Source organism: Coptis chinensis, chromosome 6 (assembly GCF_015680905.1).
Source record: "Coptis chinensis isolate HL-2020 chromosome 6, ASM1568090v1, whole genome shotgun sequence".
In the NCBI taxonomy this organism is placed as follows: Eukaryota; Viridiplantae; Streptophyta; class Magnoliopsida; order Ranunculales; family Ranunculaceae; genus Coptis; species Coptis chinensis.
The window spans coordinates 93,462,947-93,475,930 of record NC_141461.1 but is presented as its reverse complement, the minus strand read 5'-3'; the positions used below and the strand labels follow the sequence as shown (position 1 = coordinate 93,475,930).

Sequence of the window (12,984 nt, the reverse complement as noted above, 5' to 3'; positions counted from 1 at the left end):
TCAACTACAACCTATACTAACATGCCCAACTCGCTAAACAACTATTAACAACAGATAATAATGTAAAGCAGTAAAAGCAAACCACAACACAAAGATTTACCGTGGTTCGGCCAATGATGCCTACTTCCACAAGAGCCAGCTCTTAATAAAGTGGGAAGGAAGATTACAATCTCTCCTTTTCGGTCTTCTCACCTTACTAGATCACTCTTATCTCTTTACAAGGTTGTATCTCAGAAAGGTTCTATCTCTTTGTTTTAGTCCGATTCCAATCCTTCGACTTGTTAGGTTAGGTTTTCCAAAACCTTGATTTTGGTTTTATCTCCAAAACCAAATTTCATGGCGTAATCTTGTAGCAAGGCCCACGAAAATTAGACTGAAAGCGCTGAAGCCCTCTTTTGAGCGCTGAAAGGCCAATGTCTTGGAGATCGAAGCGCTGGTCGCCCCTCTATGGCGCTGGTCGCCCTAGTCTCTTGGAACCCTGGCCGAAGTCGCTTCCCCGATCTGGCCTCGACATTTCCAACGCCGGGTCGCTCTTTCTCTCCATTTTTTCTCCCTCATGTGAGGGATAACTCCAATGTAACTCTGTCAATCTTTTGAATCATTCTCTTATCGCCGCTTCTTACGCTAGTCCAAGAGAATCTCATTCCAACAGTTGTCAAGTCCAGCAAAGCATTGGCATTTATAAATTCGACAAACTCATTCATCGCGATTTTACAAGGAAATCTACCACCTCTTCTTTATGAGAGTTTAGTAACTATGTTGAAATCCCCTATGACCATCCAAGCTCCACGTTCAACGCTCCCTAAAAGATCTCTCATCCTAGTACGCGCACTTCCTAAGACGAATTTGTTCTTTCATTCTGATGGCCTCATATATGGCGTCCCTTAGCATTATGTGTCCACTCTTGAAAACCCAACGGATACATATTAGTTGCCGCCACCATTAGAATTAGAAAAAATGCGTAATCCAAGTCCTAAAGATATTATGATTACCGATTACCAAACACCAATTCGGAGACTCTTTCTAAAACAGGGTAACCTTTTATATGAAGAGCAAAGGCAAATGTCTCAAGTCACACAAGTTTACTTCGATTCCTTCTATAAACAAAAAAAACTTTCCTTTTTACGTTCAGTGATTTTTTGGGTACTTTCCTTCTATCAACAAAACACAAATTTCTTTCCTCGGTTTGTTAATCATGGAAGTTCATTTCCTAAGACCAGTTCCATTTAGTTTTGGTTTTTCTCCATACCGACCACCACCACCTCCTCCACTTCCACTTCCCTACGGACCACCACCACCTCTTCCACTTTCACTTTCACTTCCACTTCCACTTCCTGCTCCACTTCCAGCTCCCCACCGTTACCAATTTCCAGGTCCCTATACTAATCCTAACATCCCACGTGCAAAATACTACAAATGGGCTAAACCCCTGCATCCCTTTTGTACTCTAAATACGGATGGCTCATTAACTAAAGATTCCAAGGTCGGTGGTCTACTACGTAATTGTTTAGGGGAGTCAATATTTGCTTTTGCGGATGTTTGTAACGAAGAGTATCCAGTATATGCGGTTGAGTTATGGGCGATAAAGATAGGTTTGGGGCATGCATTATCTAGTGGTGTGCGATTTATTAACGTGGATACCGATTCCACAGATGCTGTAAGTTTAATTTATAGCGATCCCTCTGCTTGTCCATCACTTGTACAGGATTGTATTATTGAAATACAAGCTCTTTTAGGACAGTTTTCATGCTGGGAAGTAAAGCATGTGTTTAGGGAAACTAATCGCAGATTTCTTGTCTAGGTTTGCTACTACTAGTGAAGTATTCTTACATCCGTTAGAGTTTCCTGAAGAATTGTCAAAGATTGTAGATGAGGACGCAAGTGGGGTTTTGTATGTTAGGGAAAAAACATTATGTTAGGGGAAAAAACATTATGTATGTAGAAATATGATATTCATACCTGCATATACACACGGTATATATAATAGATATCTTTAATTTGTTCACTTTAGCGTCCATCTTTGTTTTTGTTTACTTGTGATTGTTCTGATTGAGTTTGTTATATAATTTTCCCCAATAGTCAAATATGTTCTCAGTATTCAAAAATATGTACAATACGCAATGGTTCTTGACATATGCATACGGTTCATAGGTATTATTTTCGCAATAGTTATTTATCATCTTAGTGTTTTTATCAAATAATATGCTAAACGACAATTTTGAAGAGGGGATTCATGAAGAGATTAATAGTTTGGACGGTATGTCCTCAATAATCATACTGCAAAACGTCGTAATATATTGTCTATATGCTCAAATATGAGAGATATCCATACTTTATAGTGGCAATCTATTGCAAATGCCTAATTTCGGCTTTGTATGCAGTGATAGCACATTGTTGTATGATGAGATTTCACACCCTGTTGGCATTTAAAAATTATGCTTGCTATTGCTACCTCCATATATGGATGATGATTGCCAAGTTTTAAGCAGCTGTCATTGCACAACACCAATAACAACAATATGTGAGTTTGATAGCTAATTGCTGCTACAGCCTACAAAGGATAAAGACTCCACTAGTAAAAAACAGATTGATGGAATCTATAAACAAGAAAAAAATCTAATATTAGGAAACTACTCTTATAACAATTTAGCCTTAGATAGTTACATTTCCGTTCTCTCTCTCACCTTTCTCTCCATCAACGCAGCTATGCTAAGCATTATACTCTCACTCAATCTTGAATGCAGATTACGCTTGGTGAACTTCTATAGTGAAGAAGTGAGATCTGTGCGCTTGAATTCGTTTTTCTCTGTCGAAGATTTGAATCGTCATTTGCTTTTGTCACAATTGCAGATTCAAGTTTGTGAGGTCCTTTGTTCAGTTTTGAACCTTTTTTTTATAGCTTGAGTCTTGAGTCCGTACTAGTCTGTATGGTTCACTTGATTAACTAGTTAAATTCAAAAACTGTTCCATGTCATATTTTTATGCAGAGTCTTGGAGTCTCAGGTGGTGGGACTCTGAGATTAAGTTTCATCAGGGCCGTCTCTGAGTTTTCAATGGCCCTGTGCAAACAGCGAAATGTGGCCCTCTTCCAATACTCTTCCATTAACACAGAGGATCATCGAAATATTTTCCTTCTCGCATTTTTGGCTGCAAAATCATCAATGAAGCTTTCAAAGTTAATTTTCTTTAAAAATTCATTTTCAATAGATATTAACGCTAGCCCATTTAGTCTTTCTTGTGACATAGTCGATCTAAGATATGATTTCAATAATTTTAATTTTGAAAAACTTCTTTCTGCTGACGACAAGAATCTTGAACGATCCAACAAAATTCTATAAGTATGCATGCATTAGGAAAACAATCGTGTCGTTTCAAGAAATCAAATATATCAATAGCTTTATTTTTATCTTTTGGTAACACCTCTTTTAAGACTCTTAGTTCTCCATATAAGTCTTTCCCATCAAGATCAGAAGAGTTTTCATGTTTGAGAAAAGTTTCAAGACGATCACAACATGCTTCCAACTGATTATCATCTAGTGAATTTAACTTCTCTGATCTAAACAAAAAACCAAAAATATCCTCATATGCTTTTAGTTGCTCAAACCTTTTATCTAATGAACTAATAGCTTGATCTACAATAAAATAGAAATATTGATTTCTAAATGAGTCTTCCGCTGATTGCATTGACTCCTCATTGGCATTCTCATCAAAATGTCTCTTTCTACGAATTTGACGTTTCACTTGAAACACAGGATCAATTTTCATTTCAAGTAGCAATATCTTTAACTTGTTATCATGGCTTGTGCGAGACCGGTTTCTCTATACTTTTAAAATATGTAATCAACCATTTTATTTTATCAATAGCCATATCTATTTGCATGTCTTCAGATTGTAAGGTTTTGCTAATTGTATTAACGGTAGACAATATCTCATACCAAATAATCATGCATAACAAGAACTCAAAATTTCCAATTCCATGTCTAGCTAAAGAATCAACTTCACTCTTTATTTTAGAATCATTATCAGTTTCAGCTAGCTAAAGTAAAGCCTCTCTTATTTCAGGAGCTTGATATCTAATTGCTTTAACACTATCAACACAACTTTCCCAACGGGTAGCCGATGCTGACTTAAGAGTAAACTCTTTCAGATTCTCTTCCAAAATCTGCCACCGCTTTGTAGATTGTGAAAACAATATATAAATTCGTTGTACAACCCTAAAAAAATCTTTTGTTTTACCACAACAATTAGCCATATCACAAAGTGTTAAATTAAGACTATGACAACCACAAGGAGTATAAAATGCTCTAGGGTTAATATCTAGTAGTTTTTTTTTGTACACCTTGGTGTTTCCCTTTCATATTAAACCCATTATCATATCCTTGACCTCGTACATCATCAATATTAAGATTAAGAATTTTAAGCACATTTTGCAATTCTAGAAAAAGTCCCCCTTGGATGTATCATTCACTACCATAAATTCTACAAAGTACTCATCTACTCTTACTGGACAAGTCGAAACATCCACACATCTCAATATCAAAGTCATTTGTTCTTGGTGACTAAAATCTGGAGTGCAATCAAGTATCATAGAAAAATATTTTGCTTTTTTAACTTTTTGCATAATTGCATTTTTAATTTCAAAAGCTAACATACTTATCAATTCATTTTGTATTTTATGACCAAGATAATGATAATGAATTTCATTATTATCTATGCGCCGAACATGTTCTTGCATTATTAGATCCCATTCTGCAATCATTTCAATTATGCCTAAAAAATTTCCATTGTTTTTTTCATATAATTTCTCATTTGTTCCTCGTAATGCCAAGTTATATTTACCAAGATATTTCACACCAGATATTATTCTACGTAATACTGCCTTCCAATGTTCTTTCTCTTTGTTAATTTGGTGTTGAACATATTTATCAATAGTTTCTTCTTTTTCCAATCTCTTACATAAGTCATTCCAAGTGATCATGTTAATGATGTGGTCTGTACTTGTTTCATGTTGATGAAGCCTAGTACTAAGATGCCCCAATCATTATACCCTTCATTTACCAACAAACCTTTTTGAAAACCTTTTTTAAAGAACTTGCAACAAAAACAAAACACTTTATCCATTGCCTTGTAATATACTAACCATTTTCTATCCTCTGTAAATCCATTCGGTAAATGTCGAGTATAAAATGTTGAAGAGAAACATCTATAACAACTATCTTTAGGTCCTTTTCCGACTAATAGGTCCCTTATAGGACCCCTTTTTACTAATAAATCTCTAGATAATATGTCAAGATTGTCCCAATCAAGTTCTTGGGTCATAAATGTGTAAGGGAATGGATTGACTTGGTTATTCGTTGCCAAAATTACTGACTTGTTCATTTTCAGTATGGCCCATAACACCAGCATCCTCATTGTTATCATTTTCAATAGGGTCAGGATCACTAACATTTTCGTTTCCATTGTTATCTAGATCATCAACATTTTCATTTTCATCTGAATTTGTTCCTAAACCTTGTGGTTCTTTAAGAATAAATTTATCAAGGGCTCCTTTCTGAGATTGAGTTAGTTCTAAAAGTCTTTGTCTCTTTTTACGTTTTTCATGTCCAGATTGACACTTTCTAGGAAGCATTTTTTTTAAAAAAAAATTAACAAGAAATTGAGTTAGAACAATAGAACCTGATATGTTTAATGCTTAAATGAAGATGAAAGATTGAAAGATAGTGGTATCGTCGCCTTGATGAAGTCAACGACTCCTTTGCACACTTCACAATTCACATGACAATTTGTAATGCACGCAAATAAAATATATATACAACACTAAATTAGACTAGATTACTTTGGAATTAAATTGAGTTATTAAAATAATATTTAAGAAAGGGAAAATTGATTTTAATCTCTAACTTACTTGAAGAAGAATCAAATGAGTTAGGTGAATAATCAAAGTGAAAACTAATACAAATCCACAATTGTAAATAAAGAATTTTGAAAATGAGAGGATACTAGATGATCGAAAGGTGAAATGGTGAATGAGGGGTTTTATTATTATTTTTTTTTACTCTTTCTTTTGTATTAGAGAACGCATTGACTAATTTAGGCAAATAATTAATAAAGTATATAGTACAGTTGGAGAGATATCTAGTAGTTGAGAAGAGATATGTTTTTCTTTTTTTTCGATCTTCGATCATTTATTACATATCTTTTTCCTATTTTTACGTCAAATAATTAATGAAGAAATTCAATATGTGAGATATTTCCGTTGTTTATTGTGATTTGTTTTATTTCCAATTTTTGAGTTTGATTGGTTTATGGTTCACTTGATTTGCCAAATAGGCCTTTTTCAAAAACTATTTTTGGGGCCTTGTATATTTTTATGCAGAGTTGCTTGGATTCTCAGGTGGGCCGGACCTGAGATTAAGTTTCATTAGCTTGGTTAGGTTAATCGACTACGTTAAGACAGCATGGCATTGGGGCTCCTTAGCTCTATTTCGAGTAAATCACAATTGTTATCTACATGCGAGTGTCCTAGTTTACATCATAGCTAGCAATTTTTCATAATTAAAAAAAAAAAACCTTACGCTTTACGCTTTGAGGCTTATGCCTTGCGTCAAGGGCAAGCTAAAAGCCTCGCGTCGTGCTTTCACGTTTTAAAACATGGCCAATATCTTCCTGTGAAGAGAGTTACAAGCAGTCCAGAGTGCATATGTTTACCCTTGCAAAATCTTCTAGGTATAGCAGGTTAGGCAGTTAGTCCAGTTAGCATGTCTTGATTACTATTTACAGGTGAAGCTTAAACAAAACATTCGGTATGTATGAGGGAATAATATTCACATCTAATGAATATCAGGCACGCGTCCAAGCAAAAATATCCTACCGACCTCATGGTATCGTCCTCCGAGCTCGCTTCATAAGCAACTCGCCTCATGTAGGTGGTCTATTTCAGCTCGTACTACAAGCAACGACATCACCACCCGATCTAAGATGTTCGTCCTACTAGCTTTTAGGGTGACGCAAGTCGAACGGACGATCTCACGCAGAACGCTTCATCTTATGACATCATCCCTTTGTCCAGATGCAATCATTAGCAGGGCCATACTTACACAACCCACTACCGCAATATACGAACTACTACAACCACTCTCCATCATTACAGGTCGAATTCCTACCAAAACCAGTCCTACACTCATCCTTGATCTCAACCACACATTTGTACTTGTCAGTACTACGTGTTGCGCAGATCTACATGCTCAACGACTATAAATACTACCTACATGAACTACGTCAGACCTGATTCAACTCTCCCCCCAGAAGTGAGAGCTTGATACGCAGGCAGTTCACTCAGAACGAACTCGGTCTTCCCAATCTACAAATCCCTTCTCCTCCACCTTAATCACATTTTGTAAAGCCCAAACTAAATAACACATTTACGGTATGGTAAGTATGATTATTTAGTGTATCACAGGATTCGCAAAAGAAACTCCATCAACTTCTCGTAGTTGCCAATTAAAATGCTAACATGGAGTCATCAGGCATGGAGAAGTTTCTTATCGTACGCAAAAATGCCTTCATCGATTAAATGCGTGACAGAGTGCCTGAATCGTTAACATGGATTAATTGGTTCTCACTAATTAAGGAACCGGAATCGTCAATCTGTGTTGCAAACAATTTAGACATTGTCATCTTGATGAATGATGATCCTGATACACGAAAATGCAATGTTGGACAGGTATAGAGTTGATAAGTGTTGGCTGACGTAGCTCCTAACTCTTACAATCCCCAACGACATTTACCAGTCTCAACAAGAGAGCGGCCTTTGATATATTGCTGACCGAATTGAAACGAAAGCCGAGGTACATGCAAAGAGTAGTTGATCTAGAAAATATCAGTTTATACGGGAAGCAATACTTAGACGCTTTTGTTTGCTCGATAGAGTGCCATCCAGACTCAAATGCTAACCGGCCATAACATTATGTAGGCAACTCTTAATTAAACGACCACATAATCTAAGTACTGATATGATACTTTCAGCAATTTATTGAGGATGGCCTCCAATCATTAGATTTTGAACAACTCTCAACTATTGTTTGGTTGAAGTAAGCAAGCCTTTGTTCTTTGTTCAAGCAATACACAGCATCCAAAACTTAAAATTGCCGGCGAAACCCTAATTTATTTAACAAACGGATACACACAAAATAATTCGTGACAAGTCATGATAGTTTTCGCACTTTTGAAAAGTATGGCCTCCAATTATTGGATTTTGAGCAACTCGAGAGCATTGTGAAATAGGTACGAAACTCGTGGCAAAGGTGAGGATTTCAACTCCAGTAGCTCCTTTCTGCTGTACTTCAGTCTCTCATCTATTAAAAAGATAAATCAGAAGCATAAACATCATGTGAGTTTAGCAAACCATTGTCTACATGTATAATGACTAGCAAGAATACATACCTACAAAAACCTCTTTTCGGAATGGGATACACGGTGTACACGTCTTGGCCGGAGACGACTTGGCCAACTTTGGTCTTAGTATCACAGGCCTTGAAGTTCCACGTATTGCAGATGAATCATGAAAGACAATTTGAGCTGCAGTGCAGTTGTGAATATGTTCATGCCTCACTTCAATTTGAGAATAACTCTCACAATATGATAACAGAGCATCCTCAGTTAGAAGCCAACAATCCCTCAAATCCAGAATCTCCAATAGAGGAGGTGGATTAAAAGAAAGCAGTCCAGCATTAGTCAATACAGCTCCGCGAATTCCCAGAAATTTTAGATTTAGCAATGACGATAGAAAGAGCAACGAGGCGTCCGTGAGAAAATCACTTTTGAGAGACAGAAACATCAAGTCTTTCATAGAAGAGAGAGGCTGCAAAGCTCCGTCCGTGACTTGGGTTTCTTCCAAATCCAACCTTTCCAAACTATTTAGATTCTGTAATGCTGTTAGGGAGAGAATTTGGTCTAGCTCATTCCCAACCAAGTGACAGAAACCTGATATCACGAGTGTTAGGACCACAAAACAACAAACACAGGAAACAAGTCAATGATTTGTGGTTAAAAGAGGAATGAAGTACTCTACTGCACACATGACAATGATTTATATGCAAATTCACAAGGTTAGCAGAAAAGTAAGACACTACAAATTCAAAATACAATGCATTGTCAACAAGTCGGATTGACCAATGGCCACATTTAGATAGCTTCCCTAAAAGAGATCACCTAACATAAGTGAGATCTCCTGGCATAACTAAATAAATAAACTATGTCAGCATCAATAACAATAATACAATTTTTTTGGAGCAGTGATAAGCCAAACAATCCATCTGGAGAACCAAAATATTTTTAATTTGAACATGGACTCTATGTTCACAAAGGCGAAGGTGGGACGAGTCATTGACACGCCCAACAGGCACCATAGACGCCTTGAAGGCTATGATACCTGTATCATACCGTTATCCGTCTCATTGGGTGTTGTACCCGTATTGGGACATGATACACATGATACGACACCGATACCTTGAGGCCAGGCAGTTAGGTGTCCAGGTAGCACCTTGGCGCGCCTGTTCGTAGCCTTTGACAAATTGACAGCGTAGGATGGACTACTGAATCAATTTTATCCAACAGAAACATAGCATTAGAGATGAAAAACATCTCGTGCAGAAGCTTCAAAACTATTCAACCTCATCAAACCAGACTTCCATAACCGAAGTTACAGAAATCTGAAAAACTAGAAAAAGAACACCTACAAGTCAATAGCATAAGTCATTAGGAAATATTTATCTGAACAAGTTGGGAGATAATGATGTTAGTGGGATCTGAAACATTTATGAAGTTACAAGGCATTTCAACTTCCATCTCTAATACTTCCAAGAGTTTAATAACATGCTAAAAATTGACATTGATCTCAGAAAGTTTTTGATGTAAAACATAAATTATTATTTAGAAAATTTAAAACAATTTTTGAATGCAAAACGTGAAGGGTGATTCAGATATGGAAATATCAAATGGAACTAATGGAAGAACGTTAAACAAAGTTTCACCATGAGAGCTACCTAAGTTTAGTACTGACACTAGTAGCAAAAGGATCCTTACATAGTGGAAAGACATACCTTTAATGTTTGAGCTGCTCAAGTCAATAACTTTCAAAGAAGGCATCATGCCAATATATGGAAGCGCAGTATCATCAACAGCAGTGTGAGATAAAATCAAAGTTTCAACATTCGGGATACATCCAGCTAAACACTCTATACCAGCCGAGCTGACCCTTGTGTTGCCTAGATTAAGAAATTTCAAAGTAGTACCAACATGCGCAATCAACTCAACAGAATCATCTTCTACTCTACTAAAGCTGACATCCAAGTGCTCCAGAGCAGTCATGTTAACCAAAAATTGGAAATTGTGAAGGAATGAATTTGATAAATCCAAGTAGGAAAGTCGCCTTGGGTCAATATAAGAGAAAATTTCATGAACATCTGTCACTTCAATGCCAGAGAGATGAAGCATTGCTAGATGAGGAGCTTTAACGCCATAATATCCTTGTTCAAATATGGACTCGACGCTGCAGTTACTAATGTTCAAGGATGTAAGCGAAGGCAGATAAGGCACCTTACTTACTTTGGTCCAAGCAAGATTCAAGAATTTTAACATTAGGAACATTTTAAGTAAAGCAGCTCCATTATTTGATATTTTACTTCCCCACATGTCCAGGTATTCCAGTTTTCTTAACACCTAATAACAATAGAAACCAAGATAGTTACCTTCTTTGAACTTGACTAGCGTGTCAACCTAATAACAATCTACTGAAAGCAAGATTTTCAAGAAAGCTACGTTTATTTTTTCCTGATAAATAAGACTACATTCCAAATAAAGAGAATGAACCAGTCGGTTGGTGAAACTAAAGAAAAAAAAGGAGACATGAACAGAATGAAAAGGTGAGTCTGCTAGAGAAAGATACGTATCCAGCTGATTTAGCAGCTTGAACCGAAAAAAAAGGGACAACTTATGTATCAGCTGACTACGTCAAACTCATAAGCTCATACAAATATACAACCCAAATACATATACCTCAATCTAAAGCAGTGCTGTTATTTGGTCTAATCAGGGGTGGTGTGTGGCATCCCTTTCAAGGCTTTCAAATTCAGCTGAGCAATAATTTGTTTCTGATGTTTATTCTCCTTTTGTTCACATAGTAGGCCATTTTTCCATCTTTTTATTCCAAAATATAATTTTTTTGAATTAAGACAAGTAGTTCAAAATTGATACGTTGGAGTAGCACAAACGAATGATGCATCTATTGAGAAGTAGATTCTGGTTCAAAAAGTCTTAATCCATTCTAGAGATTCTAGCCTCTAGGGTATAATATTGTCTAGAGTCATTGTACACTTGTATCTATTTAATTTACATTACTCATGCATAAAAAGAAATTGTTAGTCTATGAACAGTCCAGAGAATTTTGTTCATATTCCGTAGTCACCTGATCCAGATAATCCATCGTCACATATCACTGAACAAAATCATAAGTAACACAAGCTTTACAGTCTCAAGAAAAACAATTAAATGAATAATCATGAAGAAAACAAGATACACGAAACGAAAATAAGATGAAAATAGTATACCTGGAGTGAACTTAATGCACTATCAGTAACAGGTAAACCTCCCAAATCTAATGAATACAACTTCTTAAGAGAAGAGAGTTGCGCAACCCCGTCAGCTGTCAGACTAGTTTCAGAAACAGAAAGCTTCTCCAAGTTCCGAATCGATATCAAATGCAAAACACCAGCATCAGTTACCTTCATGCATCTAGAAAGGTCCAACTCTTTCAAATTATTCATCCCTGTGATCAAGAAAACACAAAATCTCAACATCTTGGTACCTTTATAATCAACAGTGTTTTAAAAATCCGAAAGACACGTACCAGTAAGAGGCCAAAGTGCAGAGCTAGTAATACTCCGGCAATCAGCAAGGATGAGTGTTTGCAAATAGCGGAATGCACCCAAGTATGCCATCCATTCCGCATCCACTAAATTCTCACCTTTTAAATTTATCTCCTCTATACAATGTTGAAAAACTCTAACAATTCAAAAAAAAAAAAAAAAAAAAAAAAAACAAATCAATGATCAAATCAAACTAATATATGATAATTGGATAAAAGTTAATTGGCAAATATTATTACTCTAGTAAAGAAGGAGAAACGAGACGACGAGTGAGAAGACGACGAAGAAGAGCTTCAGCTAGAGGTGTGGGCAATTTTTCAAGAGTTCTTCTTTGTCTTCTCCATTTCTCTATACTTTCTTTGCTTTCACTTGCTGATGAAATACATAATTCAACTAGTCCACTTTCCATCTCCGTCTTCTTTTTTCTTGAAGAAGAAGTAAATTTTTTGTTAAATGAAAGTGTGTGTTTTGAGGTGAAGTACTTATGAAGCGATCTTAGAAGACCGCGAGCGTGGAAAAGAGTGCGATGTTCGACACGTGGGGTCATTCAGTGATTCAGTGCACCTCGCTGTTTTCTAATATGCTGCATGCGATCGTAGAACTCACGGTCTCACAGAGTGATTCAGTGCACCACGCGGTGTCTTATAGTTCACTGGTGAAATTGCGTTGGCACCAGTTGTAATGTTCTCAATTCACTGGTGTGAACTTGGATATAGGATTGTCAAATACATGGAGCAATTAAACTGATGGGATATATTGAAATGCCTATGGACTGCACTAGAGCAGATTAGAACTTGGTGTTATATTTTGAAATACTTTCGATAAAAAGATTTTGAAAGTTAGTTTTTTTTTTTAGGTTTGATTGGCATGATAAATCCTAATAAACAACTTACCATAAGATGCGCACTTGCACAGGTAATGTGACAGAAAACAAATAACGGAATTTCTGGTGAATAAACCCATCATTCTCATCTATTAGAGATTGAATGTCAGGAAAACTGTATTTGGTAAAATAGTCGAATAGAACATTGGTTGTATATGAACTTGAAATTCAGAAAAT

General features: G+C 36.3%; 1 protein-coding gene across 1 annotated transcript; it reads right to left on the bottom strand.

Annotated features, from left to right (window-relative positions):
• Positions 1-7,996: 7,996 nt before the first annotated feature.
• On the bottom strand, positions 7,997-12,405 carry LOC147495540 (Leucine-rich repeat (LRR) family protein). The gene is made up of 6 exons (XM_086564183.1): positions 12,164-12,405; positions 11,906-12,060; positions 11,607-11,824; positions 10,101-10,719; positions 8,443-8,982; positions 7,997-8,354 (listed from the first exon to the last, which is right to left on the bottom strand). The coding sequence occupies exons 1-6, from the start codon at positions 12,331-12,333 to the stop codon at positions 8,245-8,247; spliced, it is 1,812 nt and encodes a 603-aa protein (XP_086420309.1). The 5' UTR covers positions 12,334-12,405; the 3' UTR covers positions 7,997-8,244.
• Positions 12,406-12,984: the final 579 nt, after the last annotated feature.

Coding starts and splice junctions, on each gene's coding strand:
- LOC147495540 (XM_086564183.1), bottom strand. CDS start 12,333: ATGGAAAGTGGACTAGTTGAATTATGTATTTCATCAGCAAGTGAAAGC. Junction 10,720..11,606: donor GTGCATTAAGTTCACTCCAG/GTATACTATTTT, acceptor TATTGTTATTAG/GTGTTAAGAAAACTGGAATA. Junction 8,355..8,442: donor CCGAAAAGAGGTTTTTGTAG/GTATGTATTCTT, acceptor TCTTTTTAATAG/ATGAGAGACTGAAGTACAGC.